This window comes from Geotrypetes seraphini, chromosome 12, assembly GCF_902459505.1.
Source record: "Geotrypetes seraphini chromosome 12, aGeoSer1.1, whole genome shotgun sequence".
NCBI lineage: Eukaryota > Metazoa > Chordata > Amphibia > Gymnophiona > Dermophiidae > Geotrypetes > Geotrypetes seraphini.
The window spans coordinates 101672012-101694441 of NC_047095.1; the positions used below are offsets into that span (position 1 = coordinate 101672012).

The window sequence follows — 22430 nt, forward strand, 5'->3', positions numbered from 1 at the left end:
GAGGCTAATTACTAAAGAGATTATCATCTCAAATGTGCATCTTAAATTCCTGATAAAGTCTGCAACCACAGCATTTACTTGGGGAACTCTATTAACTTTGTAAACTATTGTGCGAGACCATAACTGCATTATTTATAATCATATAGAACACACACACATACAAAATCAGAAAAAAAGAGAAAGTCCACCCCAGACTGCCTTATAATCCCTAATGATCTAATGGTATAATCAGTCTAGGAGTGGTCCCCAGTCAGTCTTGCCCATGTCATGTCTACTCTCAAAATGGCTGTCAAGACCCCTTGTGGCGGTCTTGAGAGATTACAACAAACAAAATGCATCGCAGACAATTGCTAAATTTCACCACATGGCACTCACTGGTCATAGTACAGTCATAGTAGAGTGTTATCACAGAAATAAGGAAAACTCTGATGTATATGTGTGTACTGCTGTGTTCACCTTAACAAAGTGAACTCTTTCAAAGGATTCACTCTACTAGTAGATGCATCATTAGCATAAAAGACCTTCACTCCACAAATAGCCTTTTCAATAATATATCATTAGCATCAAAGTTATTATCTAATCTATTCTATTTGTGTGTCACATATACCTATAAAGATTCAAGGCAACCTAAAGAGTAGAAGAGAGTTGACGGGAGAGGGAGAGTGGGAAAGGGAGAGGGAGGATAGGCAAAAGGGTGGAGAGGAAGAGAGAGGGAGGGAGAGAGAGAAAGGGGAGATCAATTGTTGTAAAGATGGGGTTTCCATTTCTTCCGGAATATGGTGTAGTTAGGTTCTGTTCATGTTTCCTCTATTTAGGAAAAATCACATTTCAGTCAAAAATTAAATGAGTGTAATCATTCATTATTTATTTCCTCCTCTCGCTACTCCCTCGCTTGAAAAGAAGCTACATCCTCACTACTTACTGGTCACATTTTAACATATAGGGCTCCTTTTACTAAGCTGTGCTAGTGGTTTTAGCACATGCGCTAGACGCTAACAGCTCCATTGAGCCGGCATTAGTTTTTCTGTGTGGTATGGGGGCAGCGCGTGCTAATCTGCAGTGCACACTAAAAACGCTACCACAGCTTAGTAAAAGGAGCCCATAGTTTTGAGATTTCCACATGGAAATGCAAAATTGCTTCTTCCACATATATATTTTACAGTTAAGCTTCACCACGTGGAAAACCCAAACACTCAAAACAGTGCAAGCCATTTTCTACTGCAGCTTAGTAAAAGGGCCCCAAAATCTGCTAGGTCGATGCCAGTCTTTTTGTGCACATGTACATTAATTAAATGGCCTGCTTCTCCTTCATGATCCTTTTCTAGAATTCAGGGGGAAATGGACATGTGTTGAGCTGAATGTCTCGATACAAGTGAAAAAGGTATGAACAAATCCCCCAAATAATAATAAAATGAATATTTTAATGTCATTACAGAGTTAATGTACTAAACTACTATGACTTCATGGCCTTTGTGACTTCAGTGGAGGAAATTAACAATAGCTCGGAGCTCTTACCCAATCTCACTCTGGGCCTTCATGTTTATGACTCTTATAATAATCAATACTTTTTATATCATGGTGTCAATTTTATATTCTCAGGAAAGATTCACAGTTACCCTAATTACAGATGTAAAACATCTGGTACCCTTGCTGCTGTAATTGAAGGTCTTCAAACTGAGGAATCAAGTCAGATTTCTAATGTGTTCAGGATATACCACTACCCACAGGTAAGGGGATTCTCTATTTTATTCTGTTTATTACCATCTTAATCTCTGCAGAATATAAATTAACAAACTTGAATGCCCAAATATTGGGGTGCTTTCACTAAGGGCACTAATGGGTATAGTGCAAGATAATGATTAGTGTACAATAAATGACCAAGCAGCCCATTGTATTCTTATGTATTCTGGTAGGGCCTCCGCGTGTGCGGATCGCCGGACTTGATGGACCGAAGGTCTGATCCGGAGATGGCATTTCTTATGTTCTTATGTTCTTATGTATGGTCTGCATGCCATTTAATGCACACTAGTCATTAGCATATGAATTCTGACAATTAAGTTCATGAACTCATCCTAGAAAAAGTGCTACATACCTCATTGCTGAATATCATGATGGTCACCTTTGAAGTAATCTCCTTGAGAAGCTATGTACCAATGACAATGCCTATTCCGCCCTTGAAAGCAATTTTGGAACTCTTGTTCTGGCATGGCCCATCAGACCTGTACTGAATGTCATCAAAATGTCTTCCTTTCAATATTTTCTTTATCTTAGGGTAAAGAAATAATTATTTGGGGATCAGGTGAGTAGAGAGGGTGTTCCAATACAGTTATTTGCTGACTAAAAACTCCCTCACAGACAGTGCTTTTTCATGCAGCCTTTTCAGCACTTCCAAATAATAAACTTGGGCGTCTTTTTACTAAGTGGGGGGAATTTTTTGTAACCGGTGTTGTTTTTGCCAGGCACTGGTTATAGAATCCAGCTTTTAGGTGAAGGACTGGCTCCTCCTTTCACCTAAAAGCCTTGGTTTTCGGCGTTTGGGTCTTAGGCTTTTTTTAGGTTGATGATATGGTGTAAGTTTAGACATATTGGTGGTCTGGGAGTTTAAACAGCTGAACATAGAGGCAGGCCATTATTTTAAAAAACCTCCTTTTGGATGTTCTTTTTATAATGGACATTTTCCCTGCTTCTACTTTCAACATGTAAGGCCTTAGGCCAAAAGGGGACTTAGACATTTTTTTTTATTATGCCCCTCCACGTGTATAGGAGGTGGCAAAGGGACAGTAAAGGAAATGATGGTCCCAACGGCAGCCTTGGTTTCGAGTTACCATTAAACAGTTTGGTTAAAGGGTCTGAGCACTTTACACACTTAATTTATTTATTTATTTATGTATTTATATTAAAAATTATAAAAATTATAAAAAGAGTTTTAGAGCTGTGAAATAGGAGGACATTAGATATCATTATCATCAGAGAATACTTATTAGTAGCTCCCTAGAAATATGTGGTTACATTATTGGGAGTGTCTATGACATTTTACCCAGAGGTCTAGTGGACTAGTAACTCATTTTCAAAACTAAAAGTGGCATAAAGGGACACATGGACTTTTGTCATTTATGGGGCCCAATAATCAGTTGTCAGCAATGAGATGACAACCACAGGAGTTAAACCCAGAAATTCAGTGGAATCACTATGGGTTAAGCTACCAGGAGGAACTGGAGCAGACATAAAATTAGGTCTGTACTATCACCCACCTGGACAAACGGAAGAAATCGACCAGGATCTGGATGCTGAACTGAGGCAGGTATGCAAAAGCGGAAGTGTGGTGGTGATGGGGGATTTCAACTACCCGGGAATAGACTGGAGTATCGGGCACTCAAACTGCATGAGGGAAACCAAGTTCCTGGAGATCACGAGGGACTGTTTCATGGAACAGCTGATCATGGAACCAACACGGGGAGATGCCACTCTAGACCTAATCTTCAACGGACTAGGGGGACCCGCTAAGGAGGTGGCGGTACTAGCCCCACTAGGAAACAGCAATCACAACACAATCCAGTACAGGCTTGAAATTGGATCATCAAAGGTGAAAAGAACTACAGCGACAGCACTCAACTTCAAAAAAGGAAATTATGATGCCATGGGGAAAATGGTGAGAAAGAAACTCAATGACACCACAAGGAAGATGGAGTCCATAGAAAAAGCCTGGACCCTACTCAAGGCCATGGTGCATGAAGCACATAACCTGTGCGTCCCCAAGTTCAGGAAAGGGTGCAAAAAAAATAGAATAAAAAACCCAGTGTGGATAACAAATGCAGTGAAAAAGATGATAAGTGACAAGAAGGCATCATTCAAAAAATGGAAAAAGAACCAAACAGAGGACAACCAAAAGGAGCATAAAAAACACCAAGAGGAGTGTCACCGAATGGTTAGGAAAGCAAAAAGAGAATATGAAGAGAGACTGGCGGGGAAAGCAACAAACTTCAAATCATTATTCAGGTACGTCAAGGGGAAGCAACCAGCAAGGGAGGAAGTGGGACACTTGGATGATGGAGACAGAAAGGGAGTGGTAAAAGAGGAAAAGGAGATAGCTTACAGGTTAAATGAGTTCTTCACGTCAGTTTTCACGAGGGAGGACACAACCAACATTCCGGAACCTGAGAAGATCGTAAAAGGAGATCAGGATGAAAAACTGGTCCAACTAGGGGTGAGCAAGGTGGATGTCCTCAGGCAGATAGACAGGCTAAAGGGCGACAAATCGCCAGGTCCGGACGGCATTCACCCAAGGGTACTCAAGGAACTGAAGAACGAAATAGCTGAGCCACTTCGACAAATATGCAACCTATCCTTAAAAACTGGAGAGATTCCGGAGGACTGGAAACTAGCAAATGTCACGCCTATCTTCAGGAAAGGCTCAAGGGGAGACCCAGGAAACTACAGGCCAGTGAGCTTGACCTCGGTCCCGGGAAAGATGATGGAAGCGCTGATTAAAGACAGCATCTGGGAACACATCGAAAACAATGGGCAGCTAAAGTCGAGCCAGCATGGCTTCTGCAAGGGCAGGTCATGCCTCACGAACTTATTATACTTCTTTGAGGGGGTAAACAGCCAGGTGAATAAAGGGGAATCCAAAGACATCATTTACCTTGACTTCCAAAAAGCCTTCGACAAGGTACCACACGAAAGACTGCTAAGGAAGCTATGGAACCACGGGGTACAAGGGAAGGTCCACCGATGGATCAAAAACTGGCTGGCGGACAGGAAACAGAGGGTTGGAGTAAAGGGCCATTACTCAGACTGGCAATGGGTCATAAGCGGAGTTCCACAGGGGTCGGTGCTGGGACCGCTCCTGTTCAATATATTTATTAACGACCTGGAGGTAGGAACAAAATGTGAGGTTATTAAATTTGTGGATGACACCAAACTATACAGCAGGGTCAAAAACTTGAAGGACTGCGAATATCTCCAAAAAGATCTGACAACGCTGGAAGAATGGGCCAAAAAGTGGCAAATGAGCTTCAACATAGGGAAATGCAAGGTCATGCATGTAGGGAAAAAGAACCCGATGTTCACTTACAAAATGGGGGGATCACCGCTAGGGGTGAGAAACCTTGAAAGAGACCTGGGAGTGATGGTAGACACAACATTGAAGGCGTCGGCGCAATGCGCCACAGCTTCAAGGAAAGCAAACAAAATGTTGGGTATCATTAAGAAGGGTATCACGACCAGAACGAAGGAAGTCATCCTGCCACTGTATCATGCAATGGTGTGCCCGCACCTGGAGTACTGTGTCCAGTACTGGTCGCCGTACCTCAAGAAGGACATGGCGGTACTTGAGAGAGCTAATAAAGGGTATGAAGGACCTCTCATATACTGACAGACTGAAAAAGCTGGGGCTTTTCTCCCTGGAAAAGCGGAGACTTAGAGGAGACATGATAGAAACCTTCAAGATCATGAAGGGTATAGAAAAAGTAGACAGGGACAGATTTTTCAAATTATGGGGAACCTCAAGTACAAGGGGGAACTCAGAGAAATTGAAAGGGGAAAGGTTTAGAACAAACGCCAGGAAGTTCTTTTTCACCCAGAGGGTGGTGGATACATGGAACGCGCTACCGAAGGATGTGATAAGCAGGAGCACGTTACAGGGCTTCAAAGTAGGTTTGGATAGGTACGTGGAAGACAAAGGGATTGAGGGGTACAGATAGGAGTAGAGGTAGATTATAGGGATAGGATTAGTGGTAAGTTATAAAATTGGTCAGGAACCACTGTTCAGGCAACAGGCCTGATGGGCCGCCGCGGGAGTGGACCGCTGAGCAGGATGGACCTCTGGTCTGCCTCAGCGGAGTCAACTTCTTATGTTCTTATGTTCCTGATCATCATAGACTGCCTCTCTTCTCTTCAGGGACTTTGTGTGACTATTTTTGAGCACATGATACCAGACAGACATTTTTGTTCCTGCTTTTTTTGGTGTTCATAACTTGGGCATTTTATTTTGAAAACTGGCTGTTCATTTTGAATGTTTTCAGCAGAAAAAAATCCTTCTCACATGTTTTCAAGAAGGAAATCCCATCCTTTTTCTTATTCAAAAATGGTTGTGAAGTGGACAGATTTGTTTGTTTGTTTTTAATATTATGAGGACTGTCCAATTATGACTTGGTCATTTATGAGGAATCATCAAAACATTTTTACAGTTTCATATATTTTGTGGGAAATGACTGGAGCAGGAGAAATAGTAAGAGGGTGTGTTGTAGAATGTCATGTGACAAATAAGTCAGGCAAGCCAGTGATTATGTGGAAAAGTGATTTAATTTGCTTTAGAGATATTTAATAGTGTTGGAACTTGTACTTCAACCATTCTCTTGCATACGTTATCAATAACCTAAAACTAATCACCCCAGCAGTATATAAAAATATAGTAGAAAACAAATCTAAATACTGCTAATAACCAGCAATGCACATAGGTGTAGTTAGCCCAACAAATATGAAGGACTATGGCCTCAGAATCGGAGCCTACGCACAGCAGTGTGAATCACAGACTGAGAATGATCTGCGTAGTGAAATTGCTCCTGCTCCAATCATTGGCCAACACGCATTAATTTTTTTAGGAAATTTTTCAAAAGCATTTAAATAAAGCTATAAATCCAACCTCTACAGGGTTACATTGTGTAAGTGCAAGCCAGAGTATGAAAAACATAGACCAGAAAAAGACTTAGCTTTGTAGCTGACTTGTCTTTACAGGAAAATACAGTCACTAGTGTTTGTTTGCCGACATGGCCAGCGTTTCGCGGGAATTTTATAATAAAGACCATCCGCTGCGTCAGGGCCACCAGAACATTCAAAAATCAAGGCTCACTGTAAAATAAAAGAAAATATTTAGTTCCCAAGAACTTAAAGAGAAAGAAAAACAAGATAACAGCACTCACATTACTGCACTCGGTCACAGAATTTCAAAACATGTTAAGATGGCAGTCGGCTACGTTTTATAGCTGTTACGTAACATACCGTAATGACGTCACGAATCATTAGGCACACTGTAAACACTAGTAAAAATGTTGCCACTCAAATGATCTGTTAAGTCCCAAAGGCCACAATGTATTCAGCCTATTTATCCACCTCTGCTCCCTCTGTGCTAAATACCTTCTAAAGTCCCCCCCTCTGGTACTTGGCTGAACCACCTCCAAGATTAGAGCTTTCAGAGACACGAAATCATGAGATCTTTCAAGGCAGTGTTTAGCCAATGGAGCCCCAAATATTTTATTTTTGATATTGCTCTTATGTTCTGTGAGTCTTGTGGTGAATTTACGAGAGGTCTGACCCACATATACTAGATCACAGGGGCATTGTATAATATATACCACACCGAAGATTTACAATCAGAGTTATGACGTAGATTGTACTCTTTTTTGTCTCTGGGATTACAAAAACAATTGGTACGAATCATGAGCTTGCACATCTGACATGTTCCACACGCTCTATGTCCCATCCATACTTGATCCTGCCCAAAACTGATATTGGGCAGTACAGAAGGGCATAAAATCTCTTTCAGATTTCTAGTTCTACGAAAGGCTATCCTTAAGTTGTAATCTTTAAAAGTACCAGAGGTCTGTAAAATCGCCCAATATTTTTTAAGCGAGCGGACCAACCGATGATACTGGCTGGAGTAAGTTACAACGCATGTCATGCATTGTTCACCTGATCTCTGGGAATCAGATCTCTTAGGGGCGAATAGACTCTCCCTGTTGCAGTATTATGCTCTTTTATATGCTGCAGAAACTACTTTTAGGGGGTAGCCCCGGGCCAGAAACCTGTGTTTTAGAACATCAGCCTGTTTTTTAAAGTCCCCTTTAGAGGAACAAATCCTCCGAATCTGTAAAAACTGGGAATAAGGGAGACTTTTTTTCAGCGAGCTCGAGTGAGCACTCGGTGAAGGGTGGAATTACAGTCAGTAGGTTTAGTAAATACTGAAGTATAGAAAACCCCCTCCCTAATTTCAACAGATACATCGAGAAAAGAAATCTGGCTAGTGCTGCAGGCATGAATAAAGCGCACTTTGGGATGACAAACGTCTAAGTATATAAAAAAATTTTCCAAATCATCTGAACTACCATTCCAGATTAGAAAAATATCATCGATGTATCTGGTCCAAAAAGCTACATGCTGAAAATACTCACAACCATACACCCAGTCACATTCAAACTTGTCCATGAACAAATTTGCGACAGCAGGGGCCATCGTGATCCCCATAGCAATCCCAGATTTCTGATGAAAAAGATGCTTTTCAAACATAAAAAAGCTATCACATAGCACTATCTTCACTAGAGAGCAAATAAATTTGGTTGGTACTTTAGGATCCAACCTTTTCTCTAGGGTGTCATGAATTATTTGAAGAGCTTCAGACTGAGGTATAATCGTGTACAGTGAGCACACGTCTATAGTCATCAGGATGGAATGCGGACCAGGCCTCATGGTCTCCAATTTTTTCAAAAACTGGGTACTATCTTGGGTAAATGCGGTGGTCTGGCACACAAATTGTTGAAGGAACTTGTCGATATAAATGGAGGAAGCTTCAAGTAAAGCACCACGATTCGACACAATCGGTCTACCAGGAGGTGAAGTGGAGGACTTGTGGATCTTGGGGAGTAGGTAAAAAATCGGAATCTTGGGATGACGTACATTAAGAAACCGAAATTCTCTGTTGGTAAGGTATCCATCATCCAGAGCCTTCTTAGTTAAAGAATTAATCTTCAATTGCAGGTGTTCGGTTGGATCCTGAGAAAGGACATCATAGCTGTATTTTCCTGAACAACTGTCTTTCAGCCTCCTTCAAATAAACCTCTTTACTTAACAAGACAATAGTCCCGCCTTTATCTGCTTTTCTTATAATTAGATCAGTATCATCAGTAAGGGATTTAATAGCATCCCTTTCAGCCTTACTTATATTATAGTAAGTTCTATCATTGATATTACTGTTGATCTTTACAATATCAGTTTCAACCATTTTGTGAAAAGCAGTGATCAACGGATCAATCGGACCAGGCGGAACCCAGGTAGATTTGGGGGTAACTCGTGAATCTATGTCAATTTGTTCAGAGGCAGCCTCAGTTGAAAAAAAGGCTTTAATTCGTAAGGTCCGGAAAAATTTTTCTAAGTCAATCCTATTCTGGAAAACATCAACCGGAGTGTAGGCACGAATGATAAACCTTTAACCAACAGATTATGTTTGTCAACAGTTATTGTATGTTTAGATAAGTTTACAATTTTCATATCCATTACGTTCTAAGTTAAAGCTTTATTCACGGATATCTTTGTCCTTTTTGGGATCTCGTTTGTGGACGTTGATTTTGGTATTGGGTTTGATTCTGATGAAACTGGGAATATTGAGCTTGACCACGGCCATTTCCTCTCCACCACCTGCCTCGTCGTGGGGGTCGTGGTTTTGGATCTAAAAAATCCTCATCAGAATTAGAGGATTCAGAGGTATGATCAAACGCTACTCTCTTTTCAGTGGTATGATCTCCGGAATCAGATCTTTTTACCCAGGGGTAAACTTTATGTTGGAGATAATCCTGTTCATCCCGTTTGAACTTCTTGAATTTATCTTTCTGAATTTCAGCTCTAAACATATCCACTCTCAGTTTCAAATCGTCCTGATGCTGTTTGAATTCATTCTCATTAGAATTTTGTTTTAACATTTTTAATTTCTCTTCAATTTCTTCTTTAATCTTAGTCCGATCAATAATCAAAACCATAAGGTCCAAAGCACATTTATTCAGGATCGCTACCCAATTCTGATTAAACTCAACATCATCCACAAACATCCTCGGTTCCTTCTGTACTCCTTCTTACAGTATTCTGTCAATGTTGCTCAATGGAGCTCAGCTCTAATATATCTTTTAGAGAGTACATTCATTTCATCCCAGAGGATAGAGTTGTTAAGGGTTGGTTGTTCCCAGTTCATACTAGAGGATGAATCAAGTACTGAACTTATAAAGTCAGCACTGAAACTTAGGCCACTTGCCCATGTTTGTTGTGCCATCTCAACACAAGGGAAAAGTACTAGTGTATAACCTAAAACTAATCACCCCAGCAGTATATAAAAATATAGTAGAAAACAACCCTAAATACTGCTAATAACCAGCAATGCACATAGGTGTAGTTAGCCCAACAAATATGAAGGACTATGGCCTCAGAATCGGAGCCTACGCACAGCAGTGTGAATCACAGACTGAGAATGATCTGCGTAGTGAAATTGCTCCTGCTCCAACGGCTATAAAACGTAGCCGACTGCCATCTTAACATGTTTTGAAATTCTGTGACCGAGTGCAGTAATGTGAGTGCTGTTATCTTGTTTTTCTTTCTCTTTAAGTTCTTGGGAAATAAATATATTCTTTTATTTTACAGTGAGCCTTGATTTTTGAATGTCCTGGTGGCCCTGACGCAGCGGATGGTCTTTATTATAAAATTCCCGCGAAACGCTGGCCGCGTCGGCAAACAAACACTAGTGACTGTATTTTACTGTAAAGACAAGTCAGCTACAAAGCTAAGTCTTTTTCTGGTCTATGTTTTTCATACTCTGGCTTGCACTTACACAATGTAACCCTGTAGAGGTTGGATTTATAGCTTTATTTAAATGCTTTTGAAAAATTTCCTAAAAAAATTAATGCGTGTTGGCCAATGATTGGAGCAGGAACAATTTCACTACGCAGATCATTCTCAGTCTGTGATTCACACTGCTGTGCGTAGGCTCCAATTCTGAGGCCATAGTCCTTCATATTTGTTGGGCTAACTACACCTATGTGCATTGCTGGTTATTAGCAGTATTTAGGTTTGTTTTCTACTATACGTTATCAATACCCATGATACAATAATAATAATAATCAAAATACAAGTGTCAAAAGTTGGCCACAGCTTTTTTTAACATAATATTCAATAATAACGTTCATTGAAACATTTCAGAATTACAACCAATTACCAGCGTTATGTTTTTTTTTAAATTTTGGCTGATCAACCCCTGCGAGCTACGGTAGAACCTCACTATTCACGGTTTCACTATTTGCAAATTCGCTTATTTGCAATTTTTTTTCTATTTTTCCATTTTTTTTTCTTCTATTGCAGGCTGCCTGAAGCTCCCTGGACCTTACCTGATAGTCTAATGGTGACGAAGGCAGAAGGGATCTTCCTATGCTCCTGCCCCATGAAGAGCCATCATCAAAATGGCTGCTTTGAGTTCCCGTTGTAGTTGAGGGCAGGGGCAGGAGCATAGGAAGATTGCTCCTGCCTCGTGTCACCGTTAGACCACCAGGTAAGGTCCAGGGATGCATGAGGGAGGCAGGGGTTGATCAGATCCAGTCTAAAAACTTATTTGTTGTTTTTTCAGATTTGCGGGCCGACTTTGCCCCTAAAAACTGCAAATATTGAGAGCCTGTATATTTGGTATCGAAACTAGCTCCAATATTTCCATAAACCTTGTCTTACAACTTCCTGTGACTCAAAGTATTGTTAAGCCACCTGAACTCATGGTGGTGCTGCCCACAAAGATATATTTTCAACGCAAATATCATATGTCTTAAATTTCCATCCACCTCTGATAAAATGTTCAGCACTAGGCCATCTCCCTACCTAGTTGTGGTCTCCCTAACTCCCCCCAATCCAACCCACACAAAAGCAGCTCACCATTCCACCATGTCCACTCCACCTCCCTATCCCAACACAACTGGGGCAGGAGGGAAGGGAATGCAAATTCCTCCACCTTCCTCGAATTTCTCCCTCCCACAACTAATTGTTCTCCCCGATCGTAATTCTTGGGAATATGGTACTTTGTCTTCCCTTCTCTCCGCATGCGTTTTCTTAATTTTCTGTGAGGGGGATCCCAGAAGTTCATCCTCCCAAGGAAATATTTCTCCCAGTTCTTCCAAGGGCTCCCTACCTCCTTGCGGTTTCAGCTCCTCATTATGCCTTCCCGATTTCTCATGCATTCTTGGAAGCCGGATCATTCTCTCTATAATATGAGGTCATAGGGAGGTTTTGGCATTATTGCCACATCTACAGCCTGCCTTCTTCCCCCATATTTTAACCTAACTCTTTTCAGCTCATAGGAAATTGTAGTGCCATGCATACACTGGATTCTGGATATGCCCCTGGGTCTATCTATCTGCCCCCCTCTCTTGCTCCGAATGGTCTTCCATAATGCACGGGAGGCGCTAGACTGATTAGCGCCCAAGTCCAATAGAGCAGTAACAAGTATTCCCTCCCTTCCCTCGGGCGTGGGGAGTCTCTTTTACTAGCCAAGTTCATTTTCCCTTTACACTGCATGCTCTTGTGGCCCATTTTCCCACATGAGAAACAGCGAAAAGTCAGATTCCGTGAAGTACTCTGATTAAACCTACCCTGGGCGATGTGACTGGAACCTCGTACCCTGGAGGTTTCCTCCCAAGGTGTTTGCCTAGACCTTTGGGTTCTAGATGGGACCTGAGCCTCCAAGAAGGCTTTGGCAATGTAACGGTTTGACCCAGGGTTGGGGCCTCCTGCTTTGCTAACCAGTCCCTTAAAGAGCCTGGCACAGCCTCCATAAACTGTTCTCTCACCAGTTCTGCTATTACCACAGGGAGAATTTGAAGATAGGGGGCTAACCACCTTTCACAGAGACGTTTAAGTCTCTGAGCTAGGGCCTTAGGTCTTTCTCCAGGCTTCATTTTTAGGGCCCTGAACTGTATTCAATATTGCTCTGGTGTATATCCAATGTATTCTAACAGAACTTCCTTTAGGCATTTATAGTCCAAGGCTTGCTCAGCATTCAAAGTTCGGTAAGCCTCTAATGCTCACCCTGCTAAGCATGGAATGAGCTTTACTGCACACTGGTCTTGTGGCCAGTGAGATGCCCCAGCCACCCGCTCAAAAGCCAATAAAAAATCCTCAATATCATCCTCCAATGCTAGCTTATTAAATCTTATAGGGTCTCCAAAGGCAGCTCCTACCGGGATGCTGGTAATTGAATCCGTCACTTGCCGCTGTGTGAGCTTGTGAATGGCTTGTACTTGTTCACCAAGCATTTGAAGCAGCACTGCATGGCGGGTTTGCTGGGCACTCTGATCAGCTTTCCATTTATGTCCGTCCCGACTTTTGCATCGCATCCGCAATCTGTGCTTCTCGGCCTCCCATGTAGCTGTGTGCTTGGCCGACTCCATCTGAAAGGGAAGGAGATAAGAACAAAAACCAAGTGTGGCTCTTTTAACACCTTCCCCTTTTCCCTCCTGGAAAGGAACCCTTTGATTTAGTATCCCTCACCAGCACCTTAAGGTATCCTTACCTCAGGCACTGATGAGTCTGCGCCTTTGGGGGGTTTTTAGTGTAGAATCCGGCTCCACTCTCCGAGGACACTGCTCCTCCAGTCGCCTTCCACTCAGATGCACCTCGGCCTCCTCCGATCTCCGCTCTCCAGCTCCTTCGACTTATTCTGATGGATTCAGCTCTCCGACCAGGATCTTAGCCACAATAGCCATGCCTCCAGCAACACCTCCACGGTACTCTTTCCTCCGCTCCAACAAAAATATCCTGTAGCACTGCCAAAAATATAATCCACTGGAACTCAAAGTTCTTTGTCTCAGTCTTTTGGCATGGGCCTGCAGCAATCAAATCCAAACCAAAACAGTATTGTAGTCCCAAAATTCAGAAAGCAAACAGTTTGACAATAGTCCTTGCAATACTAGCAAAGCAGTGCAATTTCCCAAAAATAATAAATTCTTCCAGCCAAAAATTTGAAAACCAAAAATTCCATTGTTTTACCAGCAGTAGCCAGTGAATGGCGCTACATCCCATTTCTGACAAAATTAAATCGCTCTGTGATGGGGCCAGGGGTAAGTCTAGCACTGGAAACCCGGCTCCTGCCCCAGGCGCAAGTCTGAGCGCTCCTTGGAGGGCCATGCTAGGGAACCACAGCAGAAAAGAAACTCCACTAATAATTGATTGTTCAAGTTTTATTACCCAGTTCAATGGTACTGGGTCTCAGGCAGCCACATCGGCTAATTAGGCTTGGAAAAGATTTTACATAAACAACAATTCTCCTTCAGAGCAAGTCCACACTGCATTCAGGAAAACAAAAATAAACCAAAAACTTTTTCCTTTAAAATATGCTATATTGTGCCTTAGGTGGCTTCAGGAAGGTCTCCCCACCTGACCCACATCAAGTATAAATGCCCCCACTACCCTTTTGATTATGGGGCTGGGGCTTGGAACCATCCACCCTTTGTTTAATGGTCTAAAATCCCCACCCAAAGTTCCCCTTATCAGGGCTATGCAACGTCAGGTCACTGAATTCCCTCCAGGCTTTACTTCTTCCTTTTAAAGGATTGTTAGCATTCACCCTTCCCCACTCGTTATGCTAGGCTTGAATACAGGGGTTTTATTTTAATTCTGGCTCTTACCCACTCCTCACACTCATACCCCCCAACACTCATACCTTATTCAGTCCTGCCTAAGGACAGAACTGTGGCTTAAAAGTATGTTAGACTTTTTTGTTCAAAACAAACTTTCATTCTTTTCCCCCACACAATATCTCGCTGACTCATGCTGTAATCAGACAGAAAATCCCAGGCTTCGGGGCTGCAATCCATCTCATTTCCCTCAGAGATCTCTCCCTCTATCTCCTTAAGGAATTCCCTGCTCTCTGAAGCTGCGTGCAGATTCTCCTCAGAGGCAGCAGCTGGCCAGCCCTGCTCAGGAAGCTTTTCTCTTCCAATGAGCCTCTGTCTAGGAAGTAACAGTTTGTTAGGTTGGAAGAGCTGTGGGACAGGGAGTTCCCTAGCCCTCGGCAGTAAGAGAGAGCTCCTAGCCTTCCCCTCTCTGCTCTGTGAGGCATGCCCCCCCCCCTCCCCCCCCCCCCCCCCCACACAGTTCCTGAGTGCTCCCTGGTGTTCTCAGCTGTTTCTGAATTATGCTGCAGGCTGCCTTCCACTCCTGGAACAGGTACTCTGCCCTACTCTGCCACCTCTTTTCCATTCTGTCCTGCCTGCCTGATCCTAGCACTGGGAACTGACTTAATGGGCAGCTTCCTTGGCTTAGGAATAGGCACATTTGGTTTGGTGGCAGGGTTTAAAGCAGGTTTTAAACCAGTGACAGGAGCGTCCCTGTCACACTGTATTGACTTGGTCTAAGTCAAAATTTATAAGTCCCGACTAGGCAACCTGCCTACAGTTTTGGTTATATCTGCTGTACGCCTAATTGTAGGTTGGCCCATCTCCCGCCCTTTCCCCTCCTCAAAAAATGCCTCTTTTCGATCTATGTGTTTAGAGGCAGGGGAAAGGCCTAAGCTGGTTTTAGATACGTCTAAAACCAGCTTTGATTATGGGTACTTGGACGATCAGGCTTTTTGATTGTCCAAGTACCCATTTAGGTCACTTTTTAGACTTTTTTTTATTATGAGCCCCTTAACTGGTAATCAAAAATAAATAATAAAATCACTTATCTTAGATGTTGAATGGGGGCTTGTTGATTGTATTGTCAGCAACCAAAGGTAATATATTGAAAGTGCTAGTGCTCATAAAGAAAACTGCTGAAGGCCATCTCAAGAACCCTGACACCCCGACTTGAGTTTCACACTAGAGAATGACACGGTGGCGTGTTACCCTCTGCGGGACGGGGACAAGGCCATTCACCGCCCCGTGGAGCGGTGAATGGACTTGTCCCCGCAGTGAGGCAATCAAGGATTGCGCGGTCCCCGCCATCTCCCTCCCTCCTCCTTACCGCCGGTTGAATTTCTGACGGTCCGCGCTAAAAAAAAAAAAAAAGCCTCCTTCCTTTTCCCCTGCTCTTACCGCCATGCTCATGCTGCAGCTACTAAAGCCGACAAGAAGTCTTTCCGACGTCAATTCTGATGTCGGAGAGGACGTTCTGGGCCAGCCAATCGCTGTCTGGCTGGCCCTGAACATCCTCTCCGACTTCAGAATTGAGTCGGAAAGACTTCCTGTCGACTTTAGTAGCTGCAGCATGAGCATGGCGGTAAGAGCAGGGGAAAAGGAAGGAGGCATTTTTTTTTTGAGCGGCAGGGAGGCAGCAGGCTGGCTTTGGCTAGGGAGGGAGAAAGGTAGGCAGGCAGGATTCGGGGGTAGGGGTGGGGGTGGAACAAAGTGTAGAAGGCAGTGAGAGGGACATAGGAAGGAGGCACTAGGGGCACTAAAGACATGGGAAGGAGGCACTGGGGCACTAAAGACAGGAAGGGGCACTGGGGCACTAAAGACATGGGGTTTCTGGTAGACCAAACAATGAAGCCGGGGGCACAATCCGCAGCGGCCTCAAAGAAGGCGAACAGAATGCTGGGCATTATCAAGAAAGGAATCACTACCAGAACCAAAGAAGTTATCTTGCCGTTATATCGGGCGATGGTGCGCCCTCATCTGGAGTACTGCGTTCAATACTGGTCGCCGTACCTTAAGAAAGATATGGCGATACTTGAGAGTCCAAAGAAGAGCAACGAAAATGATAAAGGGCATGGAAAACCTTCCATATGCCGAGAGGCTGGAGAAACTGGGGCTCTTTTCCCTGGAAAAACGGAGACTTAGAGGGGACATGATAGAAACTTACAAGATCATAAAAGGTATAGAGAGGGTAGAGAGGGACAGATTCTTCAGACTGGCAGGGGAAACAAGAACAAGAGGGCACTCAAGAAAATTGAAGGGAGACAGATTCAGAACAAACGCTAGGAAGTTCTTCTTCACTCAGAGGGTGGTGGATGCCTGGAATGCACTTCCAGAGGAGGTGGTGGAGCAGAGTACGATTTCGGGTTTCAAGAAGGGGTTGGACAGGTTCCTGAAGGAAAAGGAGATTGAGGGATATAGATAGAGGGGGTACTATACAGGTCAAAATGTCTTCAAAAGAGGATCATTTGCAGGTCACTGACCTGGGGGGCTGCCGCGAGAGTGGACTGCTGGGCACGATGGACCTGTGGTCTGACTCGGCAGAGGCGATGCTTATGTTCTTATGTTCTTATGGGAGGAGGCACTGGGGGCACTAAAGACAGGAAGGGGCACTAAGGACATGGGAAGGAGGCACTGGGGGCACTAAAGACATGGGAAGGAGGCACCGGGGGCACTAAGGACATAGGAAGGAAAGAGGGAGGGAATAGAAAGGGACAATTCTTGGGCCTGAGTGCAGAAAGAAAGAAAGGATACACAGACAGAAGGAAACGCAACCAGAGACTCATGAAATCAATCACCAGACAGCAAAGGTAGGAAAAATGATTTTATTTTCAATTTAGTGATCAAAATGTGTCAGTTTTGAGAAGTTATATCTGCTGTCTACATTTTGCACTATATTTGTCTATTTTTCTATAGTTACTGAGGTGACCGAGCTTGCGGAGATGGGGTGGAAACAGGGTTTTAAAATTTTAGTCCTAGTAGTTTGCTGGTCCACAAAATAATTCTTTTATTTCTGCCGGTTCACGGGTGTAAAAAGGTTGAAAAACACTGATGTAGAGTATGCCGGCTTTCTTTTTCGCCCAGCCGCACGCGTTCAAAAAGCCGCGCTTGCACGGCTGCTCGAGTTGATCAATCTTCTCCTCTCTTACAACTTCCTGTTTCCGGTTGCATCAGAGGAGAATATTGAACAAATGAGCTGGGCGAAAAAGAAAGCCGGCATACTCTACATCTAAGGTGAGATGGAGGGAGGGAGATGGCGGAACACTGCAATCGGTCGGGTGTCTGCTGTTTTTGTATCACTGCCTGCCTGCGCTCACGTTCCAGATCCACCTGCATTTTTAGTGTGCACAATTGACCTGATTTGAGCTATAGGTGAACATGGGGGACACGTCATTGCAAGGGAGGACAAGTCAATTGATTTATTTTATGTTCTGTTTTTACTACAGGGCAGAGGCACTGAAACAGATTCTCAGTGCAGTAGTAGTAATAGTGGTGGCAGGATTCTCTTCTGTCTTCATGGTGTTTCGCAGTACTGAGGCTTATATGGATGCTGCGGGGACGGTGACGGGGCGGTGAATGGGATGGCGGTGACGGTGACGGGGCGGTGAAGGGAACGGCGGTGACGGGGCGGTGCAGAGGATGGTGGGCCGGGGGCGGTGCAGTGACGGGGACAGATTTTTTCCCTGTGTCATTCTCTATTTCACATTCTTCCTGAGAAGGGGCACTGTTTAATTTATACAAAACCTATATGTAATGCTTGATGTAATGCTTCACCTATTAGATCATGATTAACTATAACAGTTTAACCATTTTAATGCTTTGCACTAATACTAATAATTGTAAAGTTTCTGATTCATAAAAATTTCCAAAAAATTCTATAAATTCTTAAATATCAAACCTGCTCATGGCTTTTTCTAACCCAGAAGGAAAAGAGATCCGGAAACGCATGTCGAGCATCTATCTATAACTCCTCCCTTTTTAAAACTCTCTACTGATTCCCTGGAAATGATATCATCCCAAAAGTAGAATATCGTTGTTAGCTCATAGCCGGAACTAATCAATTTCTATGAGGACAAATCAAATGGGGACAAAGTCTTCCATTTAAAAATGAACCTGTGTTCTTTAATTAGTAAAAATCTAGATAAAACCCCTGAGAAAAGGAAGCATGGAACAGAACCGTGTTTCTGAGAGCATCAATGGAGTGTTCCTGTTCCAACCAATGGGACACCAGAGGAGCTGTGACGTGGCTCCTATGAATGTTACTCAGATGTTCCCTGAATCAAACTTTAATTTTTCTAATAGTGTGACCAATATAATATTGGTCACACAGACAAATTATGCAATACACAGCCCCACTAGATTCACAATCTGTTCCTGTGGACAAAAAATATTGTTTACCCCCACTATGAGGATTTTTTTTTTTAACTGAAATTTTTTATTGAATATGTCATACACAGCAAAGAGGTACACCATCAAAACAGTTAAATAATTGTCCCAAAAGTAAATACATAGACCTCAGCATACCTATAGCAACACATAGTATCCCAAGAGAAACCCAACCCTCATCCCCCTCCCCATAAGCTGTTTAGCTACAAGTATATTCAGATTTTTTTACTGATTTATGGCCAAATAAATAGCCGTTAATTGGGGAACATTTGTATATAAAGCCACCACTTACGCTGTTACCATAATGGACTCCTCTGGTATCCATTACCCCAAAAGTTCCTCTATGATTTGACATGTTTATGAGCTTATTCCATTTCTCTAACAACGATATTCTACTCTTTGGATGACATCATTTCCAGGGAGTCAGTAGAGAGTTTTAAAAAGGGAGGAGTTATAGATAGCGCTCACATGTGTTCCAGATCTCTTTGCCTTCTGGGTTAGAAAAAGCCATGAGCAGGTTTGATATTTAAGAATTTATAGAATTTGTAAAATTTGTATGAATCAGAAATTACAGTTATTAGTATTAGTGCAAGCATTAAACGGTTAAACTGTTATAGTGAATCATGTTCTAATAGGTGAAGAATTACATCAAGCATTGCATATAGATTTTGTATTTTAATTAACAGTGACCCCTCTTGAGGAAGAGTACAAAACAAGTCGGGGGGGCCAGGGTTCTTGAGATGGCCTTCAGCAGTTTTCTTTATGAGCACTTTTGAGCACTAGCACTTTTAATACATTACCTTTGGTTGCTGACAATACAATCAACAAGCCCCCGTTCTGCATCTAAGGTAAGTGATTTTATTATTTATTCTTGATCACCAGTTAAATGTATAGTGGGTGGCAAAGGGACGTTAAAGGCAATGATGATCCCAACGGCTGCCTTGGTTTGGTGTTATAACTAAACAGTTTGGTTGAGGGGTCTGAACACTTTACACACTTTATTTATTTATTTATTTATGTATTTATATTAAAAATTATTAAAAGAGTTTTAGAGCTGTGATATAGGAAGAGATTATAGACACTCCCAATACATAAAACGTTGAAAATTTTAGGGTTCTGGTTCGACTCAACACTGAACATGAAAGACCAGGTATTAGCTGTGGTTAAATCTGCATTTTTCCACATGCAATTAAGTTTCAAGTTTCAAGTTTATTAAAAATTTGTTTGTGCATGCAATGTCAAATACTTCAATGCTTATGACAATTTAAAAATAGGAGACAAAATAAAACAATATACAGTATACACGTACAAATAATTACCTATACAAAAGGAGAGAGGGATGACCTACAATCTTTAAAGAAAATAAAGAAACATTTATGGAAAGAACATCTGGAGGGTAACAAAGAATAATCATAAAAGTATAGATAAGCCTAGATGAGAAAGCAAAGAAGATTTTGACCTATACATAAGGTCTGATTAAAATTAGGTATTAGAGCATAAGCATTAATGATAGACAAATTATACTATCTATGTCTCAAATGCAATCTTATCCATGAAACTTTTTAAAGAGCTTTTGAAGTTTTCTAGTGAGGATTCATCAAGTAAGTAAATTGATAGGTTGTTCCAGAGCTGGGGTGCTATAACCAAAAAAATAGTAGATCTCCTAGTACCTATTACTTTTAAAGAAGGGATAGTCAGCAAATGCTGTTCTGTTGATCTAAGTGTCCTAAATGGAGAGTATGGTATTAGAAGATGATACAGAAATATTGGTGCGTTAGTTTGTCAGATTTTAAAGGTTATTAGTGGAGGGGTGTGGCCATGCTATGAGCAGGGAAGCTGCTTTTTTCCTGAGCTCCGTAGCTCTCCCTTACCTCTGCCTACTTTGAAATATATTCTGCACTGGATCGCGACTTGATTTGGAGCGAGAGGATTTGCTTACCTTTATGGACAAATTTGTACGAAAAAACGGAGCCTTTATGACCACCAAAAGTGCTAAAAAAGACGGGGCACGCGTCAAGGCCCAGGCCTCTGCAGAGGAAAAAATGGCGGGCGGGGCCAAGGAACCTGATCCTGCTTCTGAACCGCTGGTATTGAAAATCACAGAGGCAGTTGTATCAGCGCTTGGCACGAGGTTGGACACGGTTACTGAGAATTTAGCGACGCTATCCACGGCGGTGCAGGCGTTTAACAGCAGAGTGATGGAAGTGGAACAGCGGGTGAGTTTGGCAGAGGACTCCCTGCTTGCAGTTCAATCCGAGCTTGCTACACTGCGGCCAAGGTGTCTGTCTGTACAGACAAGCTTGATGATCTAGAGAACCGTTCCTGTCGGAACAATTTACGTCTGGTGGGCATTCCTGAGGTGGTACCTGATGCTACTCTGGCTCCTGTCCTGGAAAAGTGGTTTTCGTCTGAGCTTATGGACATGGCTGCTTTAGGCCCTATGCGGATTGAACAGGCCCACCGGCTGGGTAGGAAGGTGGAAGGTACTGCAAGGCCGCGTATTGTTATCCTGCGTCTGCTCAATTTTGCCATCAAAGACCAGATTATGAAATCCTACCACAAGAGGAAAGATCTTACGTTCCAGAATCAGAGGATTCTTATTTTCCAAGACTACTCAGCCCAAGTGGCGTCCCTCCGGAGAGGGTTCTCTCCCGTTTGCAAGAAGCTGATGGACAGGGATGTACGTTTTACTCTACAGTTTCCTGCCAGGCTTCATGTGCTTTATCAGGGGCAGCCACATGTGTTTGACACGTGTGAGGCAGCTCAGGCACAATTGTTGCAGTGGTTCCCATCTCAGGATGACCCGGCCTGATCTACCCCGGCGGACTACGTCTGTATGTTCCCAGTTTCTAGATTTTTGATCCTCTGTTGCCCGGGGTTTTTCTGTGCTACGGGTGGCATGGGGGGGGCCTAGAGTTTTGTCAGGGACCTGAAGCTGGCCTCTTCACAGCTTGTACATTTCTGAACATTGGCCATGGTTTGCCTGCTGTTACACTGAGCCCTTGTTGTTCTGTTTATGGCTTTTCAAATGTTATGTTCTTTTTGGTTCCTGGTATGCCGGGTTTGCATATTTGGGGGGGAGGGGGAGTTACTGGCATGGGGGCACCCTCGATTTGTTTGGTTTAGTGGATGGTGCCTTGATTTGGGGGGGATGGGTGGGGGGAGAGGGGGGGTTTGGAGGATTGGGGACGGGGATCTATGGGGAGGGAGAGTGGATGTGTTTGCTTCTGGGGTGAGTGTATGTCTGTGGTGTGTATGCTGGGGTGAGGGCTGGGTGCCCTGGTAGAAGTTTTGTTTACTCTGCTTGCTATTCTTTTCAGACGGGGCCCTTGAGAGTTAAGACGGGACTTCGCTGTGTCTCCTGGAACGTCTCCAGGATAAACTCCCCAGTTAAACGGGCTAAGATCCTTCAGTGTCTGGCCCGCCATCAGGCAAACATTGCTGGTCTGCAGGAGACTAAACTCTCTCCGCTTGAGCATGCTAAGCTTCGACGTTCTTGGGTTGGCCAGTGTTATCATGCCTCCTCGTCCAAAGCTAAAGCAGGGGTGGCTATTCTTGTTCACAAATCTGTACCTTTTACTATGACTCGGGTCATTTCTGACCTGGAGGGGCGCTATGTGCTGGTCCAGGGTACGCTAA

At 43.1% G+C, this 22430-nt stretch overlaps 1 protein-coding gene across 1 annotated transcript in view; it reads left to right on the forward strand.

The window, feature by feature from the left end:
• The window catches only part of LOC117346190 (vomeronasal type-2 receptor 26-like), a 114599-nt gene that overhangs the window by 43678 nt on the left and 48491 nt on the right, over positions 1 to 22430 (forward strand). Inside the window, exon 5 of the mRNA XM_033915593.1 lies at positions 1600 to 1727. Coding sequence (XP_033771484.1) covers positions 1600 to 1727 — 128 coding nt within the window. The remainder of the gene's footprint in view (positions 1 to 1599; positions 1728 to 22430) is intronic.